The sequence below is a fragment of the Tupaia chinensis genome, unplaced genomic scaffold (assembly GCF_000334495.1).
Source record: "Tupaia chinensis unplaced genomic scaffold, TupChi_1.0 Scaffold142374_1, whole genome shotgun sequence".
NCBI lineage: Eukaryota > Metazoa > Chordata > Mammalia > Scandentia > Tupaiidae > Tupaia > Tupaia belangeri.
Window position 1 is genome coordinate 176,217 of NW_006202222.1, and position 23,772 is coordinate 199,988.

The 23,772-nt window shown below is 35.7% G+C and overlaps 1 protein-coding gene across 1 annotated transcript in view; it reads left to right on the forward strand.

Moving 5' to 3' along the window:
- Positions 1 to 23,772, forward strand: part of VPS50 (VPS50 subunit of EARP/GARPII complex) — a gene marked incomplete in the record, with an annotated part of 117,723 nt that overhangs the window by 32,717 nt on the left and 61,234 nt on the right. Inside the window, 3 exon segments of the mRNA XM_027766315.1 lie at positions 9,473 to 9,515; positions 11,841 to 11,939; positions 14,482 to 14,622. Coding sequence (XP_027622116.1) covers positions 9,473 to 9,515; positions 11,841 to 11,939; positions 14,482 to 14,622 — 283 coding nt within the window.

Here is a 23,772-nt window from a genome sequence, read left to right on the forward strand (position 1 = left end):
AGGAATTGACTTTGAAAAGGTCACCATCTTTTATAATAGAAAAGAACGAGTGTGGAATTTGATGGCAGGAAATTGAGGAAGCAGGTGACATGTTGAAACTATATTTTTCATTAATTAAAAATTCTATTTTAGCTATGGTAAATATCTTTCTTGGTGAGACTTAACTATAAACATGTCTTTGAAAGAAAGTATCATTTGAGCTTTGTAAAGTTAATATGAAGTGGCTTCTAAGCGCTTTTTCATGATGATGAGTGGAGATGTGGTTATAGTTACAGACAGGGAAATGTTTGAAATTGAAAAGGTTTGTAAAGAGGAATCCTGTGTTTACGTATGTGAGTCATACATGTAATAAGAAGAAAACTATCTTTTTCTCTATAAATGGGTGAAAGACACAGATGCACTCAGATGTCTTAAGGAATTCATTATAATGGGATTTTTACCTTAAATTTCCCAGGAAAATTGGCAAATAGGGTCGTTTTTACCTTGTGATTTGGTGGCAATATCAGGGTAGCTCAGAGAGTGGATCTGGTAGTTGGAACTCATCTGAGACCAAGAAATCGAAACTTCAATCAAATGAAAAGACATTGGCTATAAGTCAAAAGATAGGTGAATGAAGTATATTTACACTATTTTAGTTAGTATCAATATATATGTTAACACACACATGAACATATATGTTTGTGAATCTTTTCCTGTTTTAACTTTGATAAATATATAGACAGATAGGTATATATGTTTTCTGTTTTGACTTTGATGAATTTGCCAACTAAAAGGTTTTTTGCTAATCTACAAGCCCAGGGTTGGCAAATTCTTAATATTTTAGGTTTTGTAGGCAACTCCTTTGGAAATATTCAACTCTGCCCTTATATCTAAAAGCAACATAGATAATCTATAAAAAGTGGATAAGGCTGTGTTCCAGTAAAACTTTATTTAGAAACATAGACCATTGGCTGAATTTTGCCCAGAAGCTCTGATCTGTGCTCTAGAATTACAAAGTTTGGAGTCATTTTGAACATTTAGTATACGTGGTAATGATCTGAGTTTGTGGTGAATGATAGCATCAGAGGTTAGGTCAAAGGTTTCTGAATAGAGTGAGGATATTTTTATTTTTTGTGAAGAGAGAGAGAATTTTGTTATGGTGGCGCTTGCTCTCGCCAGAGAGACAGAGAGTCAGAAAGCAAGAAATCATCCCCCAGGGGAGATCACTGTGTTGCAGTTCCTTCTCCATTCTCCTCTCAGGATTTTGGGCAGACATGCACACGCTCACAATGTGAGTCTCAAGCTGCTGGGACTCAAACTGTGGTCGACAACATGGAAGTCCAGTGATGTAACCCATATGCGATTGGCTGGTCCCTCTTAGGAGTTCCTTACAGTTTTGTCACACCTAGTTTGAAGGATGATATAGATATCACAGTACCTCAGGTTGTTGGTTTAGTTTAAAAGTGTTTGAAAAGCAAGGACCAGCAGATGGCATCATGGCTATGTCGCTGGACTCCCATGTAGTCGACCGTGGTTCAAGTCCTGGACCTGGTGGCTTAAAACTCATGCCAGGTGCATGTGCATGCCCAAGATCCCGAGAGGAGAATGGAGGAGAAGGGATTGCGGCGTGGCCATCCCCCCAGGGGATGATTTCTGGCTTTCTGTCTCTCTGTCTCTCTCTGTCTTTCTGGCGAGTGCATACTCCTATAGCAAAAACCTCTCCAAAAAAAAAAAGTGTTTGAAAATCACATTTTTCCTGAAGTCTCTGCTTTCTGTGAGTAGACTGAAAGCACCAGAATAGGTTCTGATCTAAATGTTCTGTAATTTCCTGGGGCTGTGAACATACGGCATATACTTGAAAGTTTATTTATTTAAATTCACTTTAAATGTTTAAACTTTATTCAAACCTATACAAAGATGTGTTGATTAGGTAACTGTTGTTCAGCATCTAATAGAATTGTGAAGCTTTAGAGCTGAAAGCAAGCCTTTCAGTCTAGTCCTCCGTTAGGTAGGAAATGATGCCAAGAGATATAAAGGGACTTGACTTAAGTCATATGGCTTGTTAATAGTAGGCCAGGGAAAGATCATTAACATGCTAATTATCTCTGTACCATCGTGTCTTTTTTATGGTCCAATTTGTGCAAAATTCTTATTTATATACAGCTTTTCTAAGACTCATTTCTGTGTGTGCTGGATTAGCTATTTAGAAAAACACTATTAATTCATTATTTATGGCTATGTTATCTTTAATACTTTTTGTAGTGATGGTAAAAATGCTCAGCAGAATCGTTTGACTCATTCTATTCAGTTTGCAGATAGCTTTTAAAAGCTTTTTGCCTTCTATCTTAGAGCTAGTAATTTTTTTGACCATAATGTAGCTTTTATTTATCAAAATATGTATGAATAGACCCTTTTAACATACTTTGATTAATTGATTGAAATGGCTTGAATTCATGTTTCCAAATGATTGCTAAGGGTTTCTTTAAAAGCTGTGCAGTTAATGTCCACTCATTCTCATACACTTCATATGTGTATCCTTTATTAGTAGTAAATTGTTATCAAACTACAGTTGTAGATTTCCAAAGCATTCTTAATAAACCAAAATTTTTCATTTATAGGTTTTATAAACTTCTCATGCTACTTTTGTTATTATTATGTTCTCATTAACTCAATATGCAGGCTATCGAGTCATTTAATGATAAATAATAGCAATAAAAACAACATCAGATTTGTGAACATTAAAAATGATTTTTCATTTATAAAGTGAACAGACTGTTTATCTGACCTGAGATTGAATTTTGATGTATTTCTTTTTCCTTTAAACTCAAACTAGTCCTTAAAAGACTTTGTTTACCAGTTCAGAACGGTTCATTTTCCAATTGTCCCTGCCTCTCTGCATCTGTGTCTCTACTTCAGCTCAGGTGAACTTTTGAACTCCATGCGGTAGAGGAGTGGAACTAGCTTTCCCCTGCCTATTTCTCTCTCTCTCTCTCTTGTTTTTTTTTTAAACTTGTGAAGACAGCTTTATTCAGTTAAACATATTTATTTATTGTATCTTCATGTGCTTAACATTTAAATAAATTATTCTTTAAGACCAAAAGTGCAACATGCAGCATCATGACTATAAAATTAAATAGTTCTATGTTCATGAAGCTAATCAGAGTACAATGATTTAATGACATATTAGTAATTCCAAATATTTATTTTACTTCATTTTTCAATATTCTTTTGTGTGTCTCCAGACTGAGATTTTACAGGATGCTTTGCAGCCCTTTGTGTAATGTAAGTTCCAAGAAGGACACCTCTGAAAGACACCCCCGCTACAAGCAGCCGGTTCTTTCTAATCCAATTAGTCTTTCTGATCTCTTCTTTCAATATCAAACTCAGATTCAAAGCTGTTTCTTTGTGAGGACTGCAAGTCTGCTATTTCCCTTGGATTTGGTCTTCTATGGACTTGCAAGTGCCAGACTATCTGGCTCAGAGATGTCGTCCTTTCTGGGTATTTGGAAAACAGGGCTGCTTTTGATTTTGTGCCACCCCAAGTGTATGAGTCCAACCAAAGGTACCATAAAACCAGAACCTTGTAGTCTCTACAGAAGTTCTGAAAGCTCATTGTAATGCAGCACTGGTGTACCTGCCCACCAGCCTCTGCACCTCCCTAGGCCGCTGCTCCCAGCGGGCCCCAAAGGCCGAACCCCCTGTTTCTCTTTTATCTCTCACTGAGGCACCTGTAGAACCAGAGTGCAGTATGGTTCATTTCTTTTAACACAGTCTCTCACCTTTTCGATAAATGAATAATTTAGTTTATTGAGGTAGAAAATGGGGCTAAAGGAATGATGGTAAAACCTTGCCATTTTTCTTTGAATTGCCTATTTGACTTAGCAGATATTCATAATCTCTTGAACCAGGTAGTGAACTTAGTTTTGAGGAGTCACTAGAGAATACAGTCTCTTCGAGGTGTGTGTCTTAGAGACACAGTCACAGGTATTCCTTACTATAATAAGACTGCTGTAACAGAGTATTGTCAAATTTATGGGAATAGTTAATTAGCAGGGAAGGACTTCTTGGAGAAGATAGCATTTAAATTGGGCCTGGAAAGATAGATGGATATTTGTGAGTAGGACAGAGAGAAGGGATATTCTAGTTATTGTGAACATTATGTACAAGAAAGAACAGAAGATGTGAACTTCTGAGGTTTGTCTGGGGAACTGCGTAATGTCCATACAGTTAAAACATAGGCATTGAAAAATGAGTGGGAAGTTAGTTTTTCCTGTCATATTGCTAAGGGTCATACATACTGTACTAATTCAGGACTTTATCTTTGGTTGAATAGGGAGCAACCAAAGCATTTAAAGCATGAGAAAAATGTTATTTTGTTTCTGCTTTGCTTAAGAGCTACAAACTCAGATGTCTTTAGGGACCAGGCAGGTAACATAAATGTGAAGACAGCAGGTAATGGTAGGACCCAAAGGTCTGGAAAACACTGACCTTGTCTAAAACCTATCACGTACAGCTATTTGCAAACACAGGTCAGCTAGGTTGCTTAGAATATTGACCATATCCAGTATGAAGTTAGACCTCTGGGCAGAGCCATTCCTGATAGCTTTTTGGAGGATGTTGTTCAACGTTTGTTTCAGTAGTGTTTGTCAGATAAGCAGATGGCTGAATTAAAGAGCAGAATGTGGCTGTTGCATGCAGAGATATTCAAAAGGAGGCCATTATAATGATTAAAGGAAAAGGTGATAGTGATAATGCTTGAGTTAGGATACAAAATTGAGAAAGGATAAATACAGTCAAATACGGAAAATACTGAAATGAAATGGTAGAATCAACAAGATTTCATTACCACTTACATATGAAGAGAGGAAAGAATTGAAGATGACTCTGAGATTTCCAGCTTAGATAAAGTAAGTGCTGATAGTCAGAGAACATGGGAGAAGAAATCACTCTGAGGAAGAGAAGATACTTACGTGGTTTTGGAGATTTTTTTGGAAAAGGGTTGAGGATTTATTTAATTTTGGGGGGCTAAAGCACTATTAAGGCTTTTATTTATTTATTTATTTTCCTTAGGGCTTGTGCATTTGCTGGAGAGAGACAGATACAGTGAAAGAAAAAGTGAGACATCACCTCTCCTCCAGGGAGGATGGCTACTCCCCAATCCCTTCTCCTCCACTCTCCTCCCAGGATTTTGGGCCTACACAAATGTGCACTCGATGTGATTTTCAAGCTGCTGGGTCTGAGACTCAACCTGTGGTCGGCCGTGTGGGAGTCCAGTGATGTAACCGCTACACTATCTGATGGTCCCCTATCAGGGCCATCTTTTTGAACTATTACTTTGGGATCATTAGCTCTCATTTTTAATTAATTAATTAATTAATTCCTTTCTTTGACAGGAATTATCTTAGAATCATTTTTTGAGGGAAACTCTCAGTCATGCCTACAAGTTTTCCCTTAACCTATATCTGTAGATTTGGCTATATTTCCGTACAAATCCTTGTTAGAGATCTTTATTTTTCAAAAAAAAAAAAAGTCATTTCTATACTGTGACTTGTCAGAGGATATAGTTTTGCTTTACTCTCAGTTTTTACTAGAGAATATAACCTCCTATCCTCAACTTCAGCCCAAAGTATGCTTGTGGTAAATAGCATTGATAGGCAGTGATCTATCTAATTTGTCTGGATGTTTAAGATATTTACCCATCAAAAACTGGGGAATTCTATTATAATTGCCTTTACTTTTCTGACAGATTGCTTTATATCTGTATCTGTGTCTATGTATCTATCTTGCTTTGGTATTTTTCTCTCAGCTTACATTGAAAGGCTGTATAAGCCCCTCCAGGGAGGATGGCTACTCCCCAATCCCTTCTCCTCCACTCTCCTCCCAGGATTTTGGGCCTACACAAATGTGCACTCGATGTGATTTTCAAGCTGCTGGGTCTGAGACTCAACCTGTGGTCGGCCGTGTGGGAGTCCAGTGATGTAACCGCTACACTATCTGATGGTCCCCTATCAGGGCCATCTTTTTGAACTATTACTTTGGGATCATTAGCTCTCATTTTTAATTAATTAATTAATTAATTCCTTTCTTTGACAGGAATTATCTTAGAATCATTTTTTGAGGGAAACTCTCAGTCATGCCTACAAGTTTTCCCTTAACCTATATCTGTAGATTTGGCTATATTTCCGTACAAATCCTTGTTAGAGATCTTTATTTTTCAAAAAAAAAAAAAGTCATTTCTATACTGTGACTTGTCAGAGGATATAGTTTTGCTTTACTCTCAGTTTTTACTAGAGAATATAACCTCCTATCCTCAACTTCAGCCCAAAGTATGCTTGTGGTAAATAGCATTGATAGGCAGTGATCTATCTAATTTGTCTGGATGTTTAAGATATTTACCCATCAAAAACTGGGGAATTCTATTATAATTGCCTTTACTTTTCTGACAGATTGCTTTATATCTGTATCTGTGTCTATGTATCTATCTTGCTTTGGTATTTTTCTCTCAGCTTACATTGAAAGGCTGTATAAGAACTGAATGCAAACAACCCATTTTTGTGTATACTATTGAGTTGTTGGAAAAGTCATGATGTATTTTTCTATGCAAAATGGATCATAACTTTTCCTACAACCCAATATAAGGGTACTTTCAAGTGTTGTACTGTAGGAGATGAAAAGTTCCATTCATGGGACCAGCAGTTAGGGTAATGGCTATGTCGCTGGACTCCCATGTAGTCGACCGCGGTTCGCGTCTCGGACCCGGTGGCTTAAATTTCATGCCGGGCGCGTGTGCGTGCGTGCCCAAGATCCCGAGAGGAGAATGGAGGAGAAGGAATTGCGGCGTGACCCCTCCCTGGGGGGTGATTTCTCGCTTTCTGTCTCTATGTCTCTCTCTGTCTGCCTGGCGAGCGCACGCGGCAAAAACCTCGCAAAAAAAAAAAAAAAAAGTTCCATTCATCAAGACTCTGGCAAAATTTTCTCTCAGAACTTAGTGCCCACAAAAATGTTTTTTGTTTGTTTCGTTTATGTTTCTCCCCTTGAGCCACTGGTACATTTTGAAATTATGGATGGTGAATTATTTTCTTTGTCTGCTAGGAATTTGATAATCAAATTTATAATCCAATATCGACTGTAAAAAGCTCAGTGAGATTGGGAACCAGCAGTTAGCGTAATGGCTATGTCGCTGGACTCCCACGTAGTCGACCGCGGTTCGTGTCCCAGACCCGGTGGCTTAAAACTCACACTGGGCGCGTGTGCGTGCGTGCCCAAGATCCCGAGAGGAGAATGGAGAAGAAGGGATTGTGGCGTGACCATCCCCCCGGGGGGTGATTTCTCACTTTCTGTCTCTATGTCTCTCTCTGTCTGGCGAGCGCATGCGCCCTTTATAATCCGATATCGGCTGTAAAAAGCTCAGTGAGATTTTGGTGTGTTAAACTACAACTTTCATGTGTCCTTACTGTTTTATGAACAAAGTAAGTCATTATCTTTTTACCTGAAATATTTTCTCTGTGATTGTGTTTATTATTTTGTTAGGTATCACTAATCTTATTATTATTATTATTTTTTGTAATGAGATACAATCCAAGTAATGTCAGTTCTGTTTTTTTTTGTTTTTTTTTTTTTTTTAGTTGATCTAGTGAGAAAGGGTGTATGATTGAATATATTCAATCATATATTCTAAGTATATAACTTGATAAATGTTTATAAAGTAAACGGCTATGTAATTACCATCCATAAATAGAAATAGAACATTTCTAGTACACCAGAAACTTCATGCCTCATCCTGATAATTTTAGTAAGGTAACCACCATTCTGGCTTCTGTCACTAAAATTAGTTTTGTTTGTTTAGAACGTTCAATACATGGAATCATATAGTTTATACTCTTCACTGACTTCTGATGCCAAACATTTGTTTCTGAGATTCAGGTGATGCATTTTTATTGGATTTTATCATGTGAATATTTAACATTTTTCAATTTAGTTATTTATAGACATTTGCATTGCTTCAAGTTTTTGCCTAGTACAAATAACACTGCAAGGATTATGTATGAATTTCCTTTTTTTTAGAATTATTTATTTAATTTATTTTTTAAATATCATCATTCTTTAATTTGATGAGAGAGAGAGAGAGAGAGAGAGAGAGAGAGAGAGAAAGAGAGAGAGAAAGTGAGAAAGCAAGCCGTCAGTTCCTAGACTTGAACCATGGTTGGCCATGTGGAAGACTAGCACCTCAACCACTGCGCCACCTGCTGGCTCCTGATTGCGTGTGGATTTCTGTTAATTATGTACCCAGGACTAGAAGTGTTGAAATTTGGAATGTGTGTTGAATTTCAGTAGATGTTACCATTTTTCAAAGAGATTGTATCAAAATTTTCCTTCTACATTAAATGAGGTTTCCATTCGCTCTATATTCTTGCAATTCTTATTTTAATTTTTAAAAATATTTTTGGCCAATTCTGGTCATTTGTTAGTCTTTGTGTAATGTTAATTTTCATTTCCTGAATCAATAATCAATGAGTGGGAGAGAGAGAGCGCGTGCACGAACAAGCATCCCCCCATAGGGTCCTGACACTGATCTAATGCTTAGCCTTAGCCAGCTTAAATTATGGGGAAATGAATGCCCAGGGTACTCAGGGATGTCTCCAGCCTTGAACTGACAGCCTTTCCATGTGGGAGCTTTGCCTTTTTCTGCTACACCACCATCCTACCCCTATTTACCCTTTGTTTTTCTTCTGTTCTGATGATCTGCTTATGTATCTTTATGTCAACACTGCACTGTCTTATTTCTGTATCTTTATAGGAAGCCTATACCTATTCTAGTATATGTCCTTCAACATTTTTCTTCAAGGTTTTCTTGGCTGTTCTTAGCCTATCGGATTTCCATATAAATTTTAGAAGTTACTTGTCAGTTTCCACATGTTAATTTGCCAAGAAAAAAAAAAGCTGCTAGGATTTCAATTTATTACAGCTATCCTAGAAGATAATTTTGGTACAAACTATACTGAGGATTTAATTAGTTAACATTGTGTGCATACCTCTATGTATTTAAGTCCAATTTATTTTTAGCTCATAACTGTATATTTTCGTTAGACTAATTACTAAGTATTTAGTTTTTTGAATGATATTTTAAAACTTTCATTTTATAGTAATTTGTTCCTAATTTATAGATAGTTTTATTTTTGAAATTTTACTATTAAGTTTCAGAAGTTGCTGTTAATCTTTAATTCTGAGGTTCTTATCTGTAGATTCTTTAGGAATTTTTATTCACATAGTGCTATTGCTACTAGTACTGATTCTTTAATTTCTTCCTTTCTAATTATTTTCTTTTTATTTCTTTTTCTTGCCTTATTGCCTTGTCCTTAAAATTAATAGCACACCTTATCGCTCATACTGTTGATTTTTGAATTTTTGACTATTCAGCCAGCATGTATTTATTTAGCACTTAGTTTGTCTCTTTTGAAGACAGACATGTCTAACTCTCTGTTTTATTTAATAGTGAACTGAATTCAAAGTTGCAAGATACTTTAGAACAAATCGAGGTAAGATGTTAAAATCATAAGTTACGTGGCTTTTTTTCACACAGGCTGCGAACGGCATAGGTGCAACATGATGTTTTGACTTTCATATTACTACCAGTATTTCTAGATCACTACACTTTGTTGTTTTACAGTTAGAAAATGAAAATGAAAAATAAATTAGGCATCATTAAGTTAGTGTTAATTTACTTGTATATCTATAACATTTTTGAAAGTATGTAATCTCAAAATAGTATTTGAAAATATCACCATTTCCAGAAAAATCTCCAGATTATTAGTCATAGGTATGTCCTCATGTAAATTATATTACAGCTGAAAGGCTTGCCATGTATTTATTAATTATACTGAAAACACTAAATTAATCAATTGTCAACTACTTCTACTTAGTTTAGTGAGTTGATTTATTTATAAGTAATTATTGACTGATGAAAATTCTCCTGATTCATAAGCCTCATAATGATATCTTATATAGTTTATCAAGAAATGTCAAAACTAGAATGCAAAACATATGTAATTGTGGAAGTTAAATCTTGTTTTTTTTCCCCTACATATGTTCAGAATTCATCTCTTTCCTTGGAAATCTTTAAAAAGCAGGGTATTTATTTTAATGAATTTAATAAGAATTTTTTGATTTCTTAGGTATTTTGTTTTATCATCTTCCTGATAAGAGTACTTATAAAACTTGAGGTTGGATTTTCCAAATGACCCTTTGTGAAAATTGTTTTTGACACAAATGAAATTATTTCCAAATTCTAAGAATGCAGATTTATTTGATAATCACAAAAACAATTTGAATTCCTTAAGTAAACAGTTACCTAAATATTTTTAACGAGGGCTTTCTGTTGCTCTTTTTAATTAGTTTTTTTTAAGACTACATATATAATATATGTATATAGTACATATTTATATATATATATATATATTTATTCACATAGTCCTGTTGCTACTAGTAATATATATACAGACAAAATAATTGTACATGTTTGTGGGTTATAGTGTGATGTTTTGATGTAGACATTGAGTAATTATCAGATCGTAGTAAATAGCATGTCTAGTACCTTAAACATTTGCCATTTCTTTGAATTCTTTTTTTAAAGAATTATTTAACTTTATGTATGTATGTATGTATTTATTTATTTATTTAAATTTGCCTAGAGAGGGACAGAGTGAGTGAGAGAGAGAAAGTGAGAAAGCAAATTGCCAGGTCCAAGACTCGAATCACAATCGGCCATGTCGGAATCCAACGCCCTTTCTTTTTTTTTTTTTTTACTTACTTTTTATTTATTAACCAGAGAAGGACAGAGAGAGAGAGAGAAAGAGAGAGAGAGAGAGAGAAAGAGAGAGAGAGAGAGAGAAAGAGAGAAAGCAAGCCGCCAGGTCCAGGACTTGAACCATGGTCGGCCATGTGGGAGTCCAGTGCCCTTAACCACCACACCATCTGCCGACCCCTGTTATGAGAACTCTTAAGGCACAGTTGGGGACTATAACAACAATAATACATAATATATTTCTTTACCCTTAATGTATATTTTTATTCCATACTTACATTAAAAAACACTATTTTAAAATGAAATAATTGAAATAGAACCCTTAAAACAAAGTAGTGCATTCAGATATAAAAGATTAAACCTTAAGGTATGTTGTGTTGAGAAATACTTTTCAGTCTTACAGAGAGTATTTTTTTTGTTTTTCAGTAGTCCTACATATTCATTTTCTGTAAGATTTTAGTAGATGCTTGAGGAAATATAAAGTTAAATAAAAATAAATTATAGGATTTCTTTTCTTTTTTTTTTTTTCCCCTGCCATACGGCATGTGTACTTGACAGAGAGAGAGAGAGAGAGGAAAAGTGAGAAATTGCCCCCCACACACCAAAAAGGATGGCCACACAGTAAACTCTTGTTCTCCTTTCTCCTCCCAGGATTCTGGGCGTGCATACTTACGTATCTGGGGTGTTTCTCAGGCCACTGGGTCTAAGACTTGAACTTGCGGAGTTGGTCCTGTGGAATTCAGCACCTCAATCACCCCATACCTCCTGCTGTTCCATAATACAAGATTTCTTAAGGAACTGTAATTCTTACTGTTTTTCCCTTGAAACACTAGGTGTGGGTTTTAGGACATTGAAACTCACATGTTAATAATATCTCAGTAAACTTAATTATAGTTGTCAGTAAATTATAATTTATCATTTTTAAGTTTTTTTGACTACTGTGTGATAGTAATGTATTTAGATATTAATGAAAAGTGAGAGATTAGTCTGAATATTTTTTCTCATTGCCTTGAAACATAATTTCCTTAACCACTTCTCGCTTCCCCTCTTACTTGTATAGGAACAGTTGGATGTAGCTCTTTCCAAAATCTGCAAGAATTTTGACATTAACCATTATACCAAGGTTCAACAAGCTTATCGTCTTCTTGGAAAAACACAGGTTAGTTTCAAAAGAATGTTCACTTTTCTTAATAATCAGATTGACCCTTTTAATTTTTAAGTCTGAATATTATTAATGCAGTGTCCTTAAATGCTTGATTCAATAAAGTACATTTTTATGCTGAAGTAGCAACAGTAATATGGTTATTCATGTAGTTTCAAAGTATATGTGGTGTGATTAAAAAATTAAAGAAGTTTTTTTTTTTTTTTCTTCCACTTTTTGCTGTAGAGCACATGCACTCACTTGATAGAGGAGGAGAGGCAGAGGAGTGAGAAATTATTCTCTCCAGGGCGAATGGCCATGGCTCAATGCCTTCTCCATTCTGCTCTTGGGTGTTTGGATATGCAAGTACCGGCACCTAGATTGTTTTCCAAGCCACCAGATCCAGGACTCGAAACATGTACTTACTTAGCCATGTGGGATCCAGAGGCACTTGGCTGACCCAAAGAATTTTTTTTTTTTCAAGTTTTTGAGATAGGGCATGTATATTCACTGGGGAGAGACAGAGGGAAAGTGAGAAGTCACCTCTGGAGGGGTGACTTTGCCACAGTCCTCCATTCTTCCCGGGATTTTGGGCATGCACACACACGTGCCTGTGTGATTTGCAAGCCACAAGATCTGGGACTTGAATTATGGTCAGCCATCTAGTAATCCAGTGCCTTGGCCATTACATCACATACTAACCCCAATTAAGTTTATTTTAAGCTATGAAATGTTTGTCAGAGTTAGTAGTTTCACAGTATGTAGGTTTTAAAAAATACATAATTCAATAGGAAAGAATGTGTAATCTTTTCCCCTTAGCTCATGGTCCTGAAACAGGACTTTTTTGTTTGTTCGTTTCCTTTTCCCTTTTTAGTGTTTTTCCATAGAATGCAAGTGCTTGTTGGAGAGGAGAGAGACAGAGACAGAAAGGGAAAGTAATAAATCACCCTTCGGGGGCATGGCCACACTGCAGTCCCTTCTCCTCCATTCTCCTCTTGGGATTTGGAGCACATATGCTTGTGATTTTCAACCCACTGGGTCCAGGATTTGAGCTATGGTTGTCCATGTGAGAATCTAGCTGCCTTAACCACGATGCCACCTGCTAGCTCAAAATGGGGCTTCTTAATACGATGTTTTATGGAGTTTTTGGGTAGGCAAGCATGACTTCCTAAAAATGATTTGTAAACTTTTGTGCATTAGGTACATTTGTCTGTAAAACAGCTCTGTTAATGTTTATCATGTTTTTCAAAAGGTTCTATTATCCTCAAATGTCCTAACTTTTCTCCTAATTCATGGCTTTGCACACCGTTACTGTTCAAGGGTTTCCTTGAACAACTTGAAATAAGGGCCATGGTTTGAAAGTTATTAACTTTGATCTTCTATGTGTGTGTGTATAAAACTGTATGTTTATTTATACAGATTTAAATATGATAGTTGTGAATTTTTTTTCTCATTAAATGAGTCATTCTCTTAGAAAGAAATTTAAAACTTTACTAAACCATTTAAACACTATTTTCATTTTAGAATATGAATAAAGATATTTGGATGTTTATTATATTTTATTGAATATTAATGTCCAGTGTCTTAAGCTATAGTTAGAAAAAACTATAAGAAGGAAAATACTTTTCATTTTTGAGGGGACATATTTAAAGACCATTGAAAATAGAATTATAAACTCTGTTTTCCCCAATAACATTAATTCTTACATTCATTAAGTTATTTATTGGCATGTGTTTATGCATTGCTTCAGGTGCCCGGATTTTATCTTACATTCTAGTGAGAGACACAAACATTAACTAAATAAAGAAATTTGATGTTGACTGGTAAGAAGTGCTACAAAGACATTTAAATCAGTGTCCAGCCAGGGGGCTTGGTAGTTAAAGTGGCTGGATCTCACATGGCCAACTGTGAAGTTCAAGTCCTGGGCCCAGTAGCTTGAAAAACACATTGGGTGTGTATGCATGCATGCTCAAAATCCTGAGAGAAGAATGGAGAAGAAGGGATTGTGGTGTGTTCATTCCTCCTGGGGGATGCTTTTTCACCTCCTCTTTCTTTCTCTCTGCCTTTCTCCAGTGAGCACATGTGCCCTATAGTAAATTTTAAAAAAAAGAAAGAAAGAAAGAAATATAAATCAGGGTATGTAGATGGAATGATGGAAGGTATAAATCAGATTATATAGGATAGTCAGGAAAGGCCTCTCTGAGAAGATCATTGAGAAGGGTCCTGATGATATTAAGAGAATGGGTAGCTCTAATGGCAGAGGGTATCCAGGGATGCGATTATACAATGCACAACTTGTGTGAGAAAGAGCAGGATTAATACCAGTTATAAATACAGAACAACATAGCAGGTTTTATGACTTAGATTTATTTTGAGTTCTGTGATGTCATGGTTATGTTAAACGTAATTTACACAAATCTACACTACAGCTATAATTTGGGGAATTTTAGGTACTGTTGCTGTAATTGGTAAATATTTTTTTCTCTGTGTTTTTTCAGTCGGTTGAAATTGTATTCTAATTACATGAAGTTGTATTCTTTTTTTTCCCCCCTCTTTATAGACAGCAATGGATCAACTTCATATGCACTTCACCCAAGCCATTCACAATACCGTGTTTCAAGTTGTACTTGGTTATGTGGAACTATGCGCTGGAAACACAGATACCAAATTCCAAAAGCTACAATATAAAGATCTCTGCACTGTATGTAGTAACTTTTATAATTCATGTCTCTCTTTTAAATTTATATTCCTTCTTCCTTCATACTTACTATTTGAAGATACTATTAAAATTAAAAAGAAAGTTTGCCAAAAGGTTTTTTTTGTCCTATAATATTTCTTTTTCTCATAAAGAAATGGAAGACTCAGTCACATAAATGGGAACGTTTGCTGAGACTGGAGTGCAGTTGCTTCTGAATAGACTCTGTGTCCTCTCATAGCTTCTTTTACCCTTCTCTATCAGGCTCTGAATTGTCTTCTATGATTGAATCTAGGGTGCTTGTAAGCAATCACCTTTGCTAGTTTTCTGTACACACTTTCAGCTGGTCTTTGTGTATGTGTTTCTCTGAATATCTGTAACTAGTTTTTCATTTTCTTTGTTAAAGAGCCATAGGTCTTTAGGAAATCTAATTCAGTACATGAGAAGTGGACTCATTGGGCTATGCTTCAGAAGTAGGTTCTGCTGCTACGTTGATGTGGGGTTTGAGGGAAAGGCAGTAATGAACAACTGGGATAATGGTGGTAGTATGTGAGGCTCTTAATTTTTCAACTTGTGGTAGTGGGTAGTCGTTTTAGCCTAAAATTACAAGTACCTGATAATAATTTTTAAGATATAATCTCGAGCACAAATAATGGCAGTGGTGTTTCGGGTAAGCAACAAACAACGGAGTTTTAGGAGATATGTGGGAGTGTTGACTATAGCATAGTTTTAAAGTGAGAAGAAAGAGCATTTTGACAGCTTATTTTCTCTATACAGTAGCATATTTGAAGGAAGACCTGAAGCCTAGAATTTAACAATAGCATTGAAAATAAGGTAAACAAGTGGTACAGTGTAAGAGAGGACAATTGTGTTTTCTTTAAGTGGATTGAGATTGAAAATGTAAAGAGGTAATCATCTATGTAATTGCTTTGCCAGTGTTATTTAAACCACTCTCAGATATTAATATAAATGAGCTAGAGTGAAATTGAACTGATTTTTAAAGAAAAACTTCTTTACAAGGAAATCTGGCACAAAATTAGTGTACTGTTTTTATTTACTATGGCAAACAGAACTTCAAAGTTCTTAAGGCTAGTCGCATCCTGTCCCATTATAAAATTTCCACCATTTGTTTCCTTTCACTATTGTCTTGAGTTTAAAAGTTTAGTTGGTTTTGAGCTTTTTGAAATCATTTTGCAATCGAATGTACTTTTCTTTACTAAACTGTGTTTTCTAAATGATTTCAATAGAAGCATAGTTTTTATAGTATATCTTTCAGTCTGTTTTTTTTTTTTTCATTTTTTTTTTTTTAATGTATTGGCCTAGTGTTTTAAGACCAGTCATTTAGGTTATTTAAAAAAGAAAAAAATGGTACCAGCAGATGGCATAAGGTCCACGGTTCGCGTCTCAGATCTAGCAGCTTAGAACTCAACTGGGTGCGTGTATGTGCATGCCCAAGATCTGGAGAGGAGAATGGAGAAGAAGGGATTGTGGCAATACCATCCCCTCTTCCCCTGGGGTGTGTGTGTGTGTGATTTCTCGCTGTCTCTCTGTCTTTATCTCATTCTTTCCAGTGAGCACACACGCTCTGTAACAAAAATCTCTCTCTCAAAAAAAAAAAAAAGAAGAAAGAAAAAGAAATGCATTATTTTGAAGCCCAAATCAATAGCTAATATTCAGTAGCTAAATTTTCAAATGAGAACTCAACTTCTTTATTTCTGGAAAGGGACAATGAAAATGGTCATGGCTGTGATTTTATTCCCTTAAAAAAATTAAGCCTTGTTTGTAATTGGATTTATATCCTGACATACCTTTCATGTTTATACCAGTTTGTGGAGAGAGTTATATGTACCTTGTATAGCAGCTCTTTATTTAGTGATAATGTAGAAACTCTTCATGGGATATTTGAAAGTTTATAAAGTATTCGTCTTTTTTTTTGGTTTTCCTTTAGTAGCATTTTTTTGGCAGGCTGATGAGTTTCCCTGGGGAGCTTTATTCCTGTTAATTAGGGTACTATTGATTAATTTTGTGATAACAGAATTGGCTAAGCTGGCTGAAGTTTTTGCCACTGTTTTTCAACTGCTGTTTTCCAAATGATCTTAATGAGCTTTGAGTTCTGTTTTTGAAATGAACTTGATATTGTATTAATACTTGGGGAGGGAAATATTTCTATGGGAAAAGGTTTTGAAATCATTTCAGTATGTGTTTTTTGCAGTATTTGGGATAATAAGGTGTTTAGTAAATGTTTCTTAGGTAAATTGAATTGTCCGTCCTCCTCTCCAATTGGTGTGTTGACACAATTTAAATCTGATTAGATTAAGTGGGAGGAAAAGAAAACCCAACAACTGGCACCTTCTATGTGCCAGGCATTGTCACAGATGTTTTATATGCCATTGAAAGACATACTAAAGGCTATTCGGATTTTCCAAAGTTCCTTTACGCTCTTAAAGTTTCTTTCTTATAAATATTATCTTTTGATACCAAATTATAATACTCAGTTTTTCTGAGAGTCCCTAAATATCTTTAGTAAGACCCTCTATGAAAAATGGTCTATTTTGATATTCATATGAAAACCTAAAGATAAATTCTTTTGAGTTAAGAACATGCTTCTGTTCCTAAATTCTCAGTACATTTTGCTGTGAAGAATTAAGGTATTTTTTCTCATCAGATAGTATGAGAGTAAACTGACTTTCTTAACTATATATGATAAGCTTTCAGGAAGTTCAGAGCTAAATTTAATGTTCATGTGGAGTATTCATCTTGTTTTGGGTAGAAGTAACTATTTTCATAATCTCTTCTGTTTTGAACCTTCTTAAACTAGTCTATTACTTATATGTTTTTATGTCACTCAGTCTTTATAAAGCTAGACATTGTATAGATTATATAAGTAGTTGCACAAATTAAACATCACTTAATTAATATGGTGGTTTCTTTAAAAATGTATATTTTCCATTAAACAACTAAAATAGTTGATTGCCTCTTATGTGGCAAGGCCTCTCCGCTGTTCAAAACTAAGAACCCTAAAATTACCAATTTAATTTAAACTGATGATGTTTTTGGAGGGTACTGATTAGGGGTAAAAGCTAAAGAGCTGGTTATGTCATAGTGGTTAAGTCACTGGACTCTCGAACATGGCCGACTGTGGTTCTAGTCCTGGACCTGGCAGCTTGCTTTCTCACTTTCCCTCTTTCTTTCTCTCTGGTCAAATTAAAAAATAATAATAATGAATAAAGTTAAATAATTCTTGAGAAATAAAAGCTAAAGAGCGAATTTATTTTTAGAGGATGATACACAACTGACAGCAGAAACAAAACATAATGTACAGGTAAAAAACCATTTTTGAAACATTGTCAAAAAGGTCTGTTCTTGGACCAGCAGTTAGCATAATGGCTATGTCTCTGGACTACCAGGTAGTCGACTGTGGTGGTTTAAACTCACGCCAGCACATGTGCATGTGTGCCCAAGATCCCAAGGGAAGAATGGAAGAGAAGGAATTGCAGCATGGCCATCCCCCCTGGGAGGTGATTTCTTGGTTTCTGTCTCTCTGTCTCTTTCTTTCTGGCAAGCGCAAGCGCCCTATAGCAAAAACCTCTTCAAAAAAATAAAAAGCCTATTCTTAATTAGATAGTATTTTTTTAATTTAAATACTGACTTTTTCATGATTTGAGCACAAGAGATTAATAGCACTTTATCACTTGAAACTTTGAAAGATAATTATACATTTTGATTATACTAGCTTTGTTTTATAAAATTAAGCTATCTATTTGATTAAGGCCATTTAAGAACAATTATAAAGATCTGACAGGTTATTTAAATTTATTTATTTTTTTGCTATAGGATATGTGCCTTGGCCAGAAAGAGAGATAGATAAAGAGGGAAAATGAGAAAGGACTTCCCCATGGGGGATAGTCACGCCATTGCTTCCCCTCCTCTCAAGGTTTTGGGCATGCATGCACATGTACCCAGTGTGTTTTGCAGGCCACTGGATCCTGGACTCGAACTGTGCAGTTGGCCATGGGGGATCTAGCCACCTCAACCCCATGTCACTGGTTGACCTGAGAACTTGATATTTCACAGTTTAGTGGGTATTAGTTACTTAGTTCTAAGTTGGGATCATTTACATCATACATATACATATATGATTATGTGTATATCCATATTTAGTATTAATGATAAGATGCCTGATAGATAACAATGACTATTTTTCCCCCATGATATATTTCTATGTGTGTATGTTTAGAGGTTTTTGCCTTACGGAGTGTGTGCTCACTGGAGAGAGAGGGAGAGACACAGACAGTGAAAGGGAAAGTAAGAAATCACCTCCACGGATGGGGGGGCGGTGACCACGATGTAGTCCCTTCTCCTCCACTGTCTTTCCTGGATCTTAGAAATCCACACGCATGTGCCAGTGTGAATTTTAAGCCACTAGGTCCAAGACTAGAACCGTAGTCAACCAGGTGGGAGTCCAGTGATGTAACCACTATGCCATCTGCTGGCCCTTATTTGTGTTTTTAAATCATGAGTGAATCCAGTCAGGTACAAAGAAAGTTTTACAAAAAGTATATATTTTTAAACTTTTATTTATTTTTATTTGACCAGAAAGAGACAGAGAGAGAGGTGGAAAGTGAGAAAGCAGAAATGTGAAACAGCAAGCTGTCAGGTCCAGGACTTGAACTGTGGCTGGCCATGTGGGAGTCCAGCACTCTTAACCACCACACCACCTGCTGGCCCCAAAAGATATTTTCATCTATGGGAAAAATCATTTTTTTTTTTTTAAGATTTTTGCCATAGGGCATGTACGCACACCACAGAGACACAGACGGAAAGTGAGAAATCAGTCTAGTGGGGAATGGCCATGCTGCAGTACCTTCTCCTCATTCTCATCATGGGATCTGGGGCACCCATGAGCAGATGCCCTGCATGAGTTTCAAGCCATTGGATTTGGGACTCAAACTGTGGTTGGCCGTGTGGGAGTCTAGAACCTTAATCGCTATGCCACCTGATCCCTCCAGGAATCATGCTTTTCAAAGCTTCAGAGACTAGCTGCCTCTAACCCTTGCTGTTTAGATTAAGTGAAGTGATATGCAGAAGTTATGACTATGTGAGTCACAGATCTGGGCCTCATGCCAGGTCAGTGCTGTTTCCACTGCACAGTACCACCTCTGTTTTCCGATGGTTAGAAAGGACTTAAGATACTCATATTTTGTATAGCTTGGCACTTACAGAAGTAATTAAAGATTAGAGGGATCTTGTAACTGATTGGTCCAGACACTTAGTTCCAGAGTTCAGATTCCTAGAAGTGCTTTTAGCTTCCTGTGTCTGGTGCACTTTTGTTCAGGAGCATTTTTCCAGAATCATCCGAGAAGCCGAAGCATCTCGCATAGCTTCTGGTGATGTAAGCTCAGAGTGTTAACAGCATTCGTCTAAAGTTACTGATAACCTTAGGTGCGTTTTTTAAATCCTACTGACAGATTGTGGCTGTGTGTGTGTGTGTGTGTGTGTGTGTGTGTGTGTGTGCCTGTGTGTTTTTGTAGGGGTGTGGTGGGAGAGTTGGGTGTCTGAGAGTGCTGAAACATCTGTTCCCTTCATATTTGTTAGGATGTAATTAGAATGCTACATCTAAATATAAAACAAGAACAAAATAGTGATTTAGGGATCACCTTAAGAATTTTTATTTTAATGTTTTAATATAAAAAGCACCTTCTTTAAATTTTGGGGGGGATTTGGTAATATCAATTTCAGATAAGATCTGTTATATAGTGACAAGTAGAAGAGTAACTCTAGCAGCCTCTTCATATTTACTACTTTACTTTGTATTTAAACAACATTTTTTTGGGGGGAAAAGTTTTTGCTATAGGGTGCATGTGCTCGCCAGAAAGACAGAGAGAGACAGAGAGACAGAAAGCGAGAAATCACTCCCCAGGGGACTGACCCAGCCACTATCCCTTCTGCCCCATTCTCCTCTTGGGATCTTGGGCATGCACACCCATGTGCCCGGCGTGAGTTTAGGCCACCAGGAGGTCCAGGACTTGAACTGTGGCCGACTACATGGGAGCTCAGCGACATAGCCATTACACTAACTGCTGGTCCCTTTAAGCAGCTTTTGAAAGATGACATTCTTCCATTTATGGGCTTAAAGTGTAGCTGCTTATATTCATTTCTGGATTTGAGATGAATGACTTAAACCAATGATAAGATAGGAAGACCCAGTTATCTCTTACACTGTTTTAAGAAAGATGAAACTGAGATCTAGAATAATTTATTATGTCATGGTATGTGACTAGTTAAGTTGTAGAAATAGTGTCAGCTGGAACCTAGAGCTTCCATGTCCTTGTTAAATTTCTTCCCAGTGTACTCTGCAGGTAGGAAGAATCGCTACGGATGGAAGTTGTATGGGCTGTTAATTCAGAAACTCAGGTCCTCTTCTTGGCCTGCTTTTGTACTTTTTGGACTACTTATGCAATTATTTTGTTTCTTTCTTTTTTTTTTTTTTGAATCTCTATTATGGTTTACCCATGTCTGCATACTAAGATTCTGTATTTGAAATTTGGAGGCCATTTTTATAAAGTAATTAGAAAATACTGGTCACAGATTACCTAATTACATGGTATTAAAAGTACAAGGCACATTTGTCACTGTGAAACTTGATTCCAGTTGGTTTCATGGTAAGTGAAAAGTGGTCTGATTTTAAAATGAAATAACTCTTTCAACTTATTGCCAGCATGGTCTTCAAAAACAATAATTGATGTATATGAGCATGAACCGATTGAAAACTCATTCTTTAATGTATTCTACCTTGCTCACTTTCCTTAAAGTATTTATTGTATATGTATTTAGTCAAATAGTTTCTTCTTTTGTTTCTATTTTAGAATATAAACTTAGCACATATTATTATATGGTGCTAAGTATATCATAGTCTTATATTGTGCATTTGAATATATGTGAAGACAGTAAAATCTGTATTCTTCTGGGAGACTTTTAAGCATATGTAAAGACAATAAAATTTATATTCTTTTTAGAGACTTTTACCTAGATATGTAAGGTTTTTATACTTGAATCAGTTTAGTGAGAAAATGTCTTTCTATTATTGAATGACATAATTTCAATTTTTTTGAAAAAAATTTTATATATATATATATATATATATGTAGATAGATATATATGAGTGTATCTCATTCGAACTCATTACTTTCAACAAATTCCCAAAAGATAACATGGTAAAGGACCTACTTTTTCTCAAAAAATAGGCAAATAATGTATTTAGACAGGTTGGGTGTAGAACAGAGGTAGTAAATCTGAGTTTCAATTTTCTAGCTTGTTAAACTGTGACAGGTATAATAGAAATTAATTGGTAGAATATAACACTATTATTTGTACTGTTATAATTTTCTTTGGAAAAAAATACGAGTCACTACATTCATCTCTCAGAAAGAATATTGGGAAATGCTTAGATTAAATTTATTTCCATAACAGAAATATAAATTCTTGCAAAGTCGAGTTTATGAAAGTTAGAAAAATTGACTTGTAGAGAGGAGTACCTTTATTTGGGTAAATGATTGCTAAGGTACAGACCAGAACTTTCTGTGAATGTTGCTTTTCTTTACCCTCAGCTTTTAACTCTTTTCTGACCTTGTACATCAGTAGTGGTTTTCATTATGTGCGTGTGATACAACATCTGTGTCAGGAACCCTACCTTTAGTATGTGACAATGTACCAAAACAAACCAAAGGGGAAAAAAATTGAGACTGGTTCATTGTAAATGTAGTTATTATGAAAGTAAGCATAATAAGTTACTCCATATTATTTTTCATAGCTGCATAGTACTCTTACGTGTATGAATGATAGTTTATTTAAGCAATCTTTTGTGTTTTGACATCTAGATATATTCCAGTACTTTTAAATTGTGAACATTCCTTTAGTCAATAGCCTTGTACATTTGTATTTTCACAATGTTGGAGGTATGTTTTCAGGATATATTCCTAGAAGTGAGATTGCTGGGTTGAAGGGAAAAATACACGTGCAATTTTGTTAGAGGGTGCCAAATTCCCTTTCTTGAGTTGTATCATTTTGCATTCCTATAGGCAATGTATGAAAATGCCTGTCTCTTCACAGCCTTGTCAATAATGTATGTATGGTGTCAGAGGTAAACAAAGCTAGATGTTAGTTTAAGTGGTAAGGAGAGATTTTGGTTAGGAACGTATTACTGCAGTATGTGGGTAGGAACGTATTACTGCAGTAGTGGAAGGTGTCTAGAGCGAACTGAACTCAACTTTGATTTATACAATGGTGACTAGGCTTTTTGAAGGGAGGATGAGGGATGAGGGAAATGGGTTAGCAGTGGCTTATTTGAAGTTAGGGGAGTGAAAAATTTCAAAAAATCCAGAAGGATGGTTGGTTCATGTAAAACTTAACCTGGTTTTGCCAACTTGGCATAAATCCCAGTTGGGCATTCTGACTCCAAAGATTAATTCCTGTTTGTATTACTCCCAGTTTCCAAGATTTGAAATACTGGAGGTGTACTAAATCCTGCAAGTTAGGTTTTTATTAATTACTAAATGAATGTTTTGGTAAGTGAAGAATTAAGAGGGAGTTCATTATGGGGAACAAGAGCTTTTTGAAGGCGAGAGGACCACTACCTACGTACAGGGATAGCCTGAGCCCCGTCCATACTATAGCTCTACTTGCTACTGCTTACTTCTACTAGCCGTTTACCTCGGAGAGCTTATTTACAACAGAGTAGAAGGCTTTCTGTATTTTATCAGCATCATCAGTTCATTATAAACTGAAGAAATGCCAGAAACTCTCAAATGGTGGAGTAAATGTTACACATGACAAATGGGAGGCCCTCAAAATATAACAGGGGAAAAAAAAAAAGGCAGAAAGGCAAACTATTTGTTTTTTACAAAAGATAGGAAAAAAATCCATTTTCTTTATAAAGAAGATTTGGAAATCACATATTGTTTCACAGTCTTTTTTTTAATGTATAACATTACTTTTTAATATTATCAGCTACAGAATATATTCATGTGATTTAAAGAATTTAGAAATTGTCAGAAGTGTTTAATTAGTTCACATAAACGAAATGATTAAATTGTAAATCTTACTTCCTTTTGGCAAATTGTGAGTCATGTCCAGGGTTAAATATAAAGCTATGTTTGC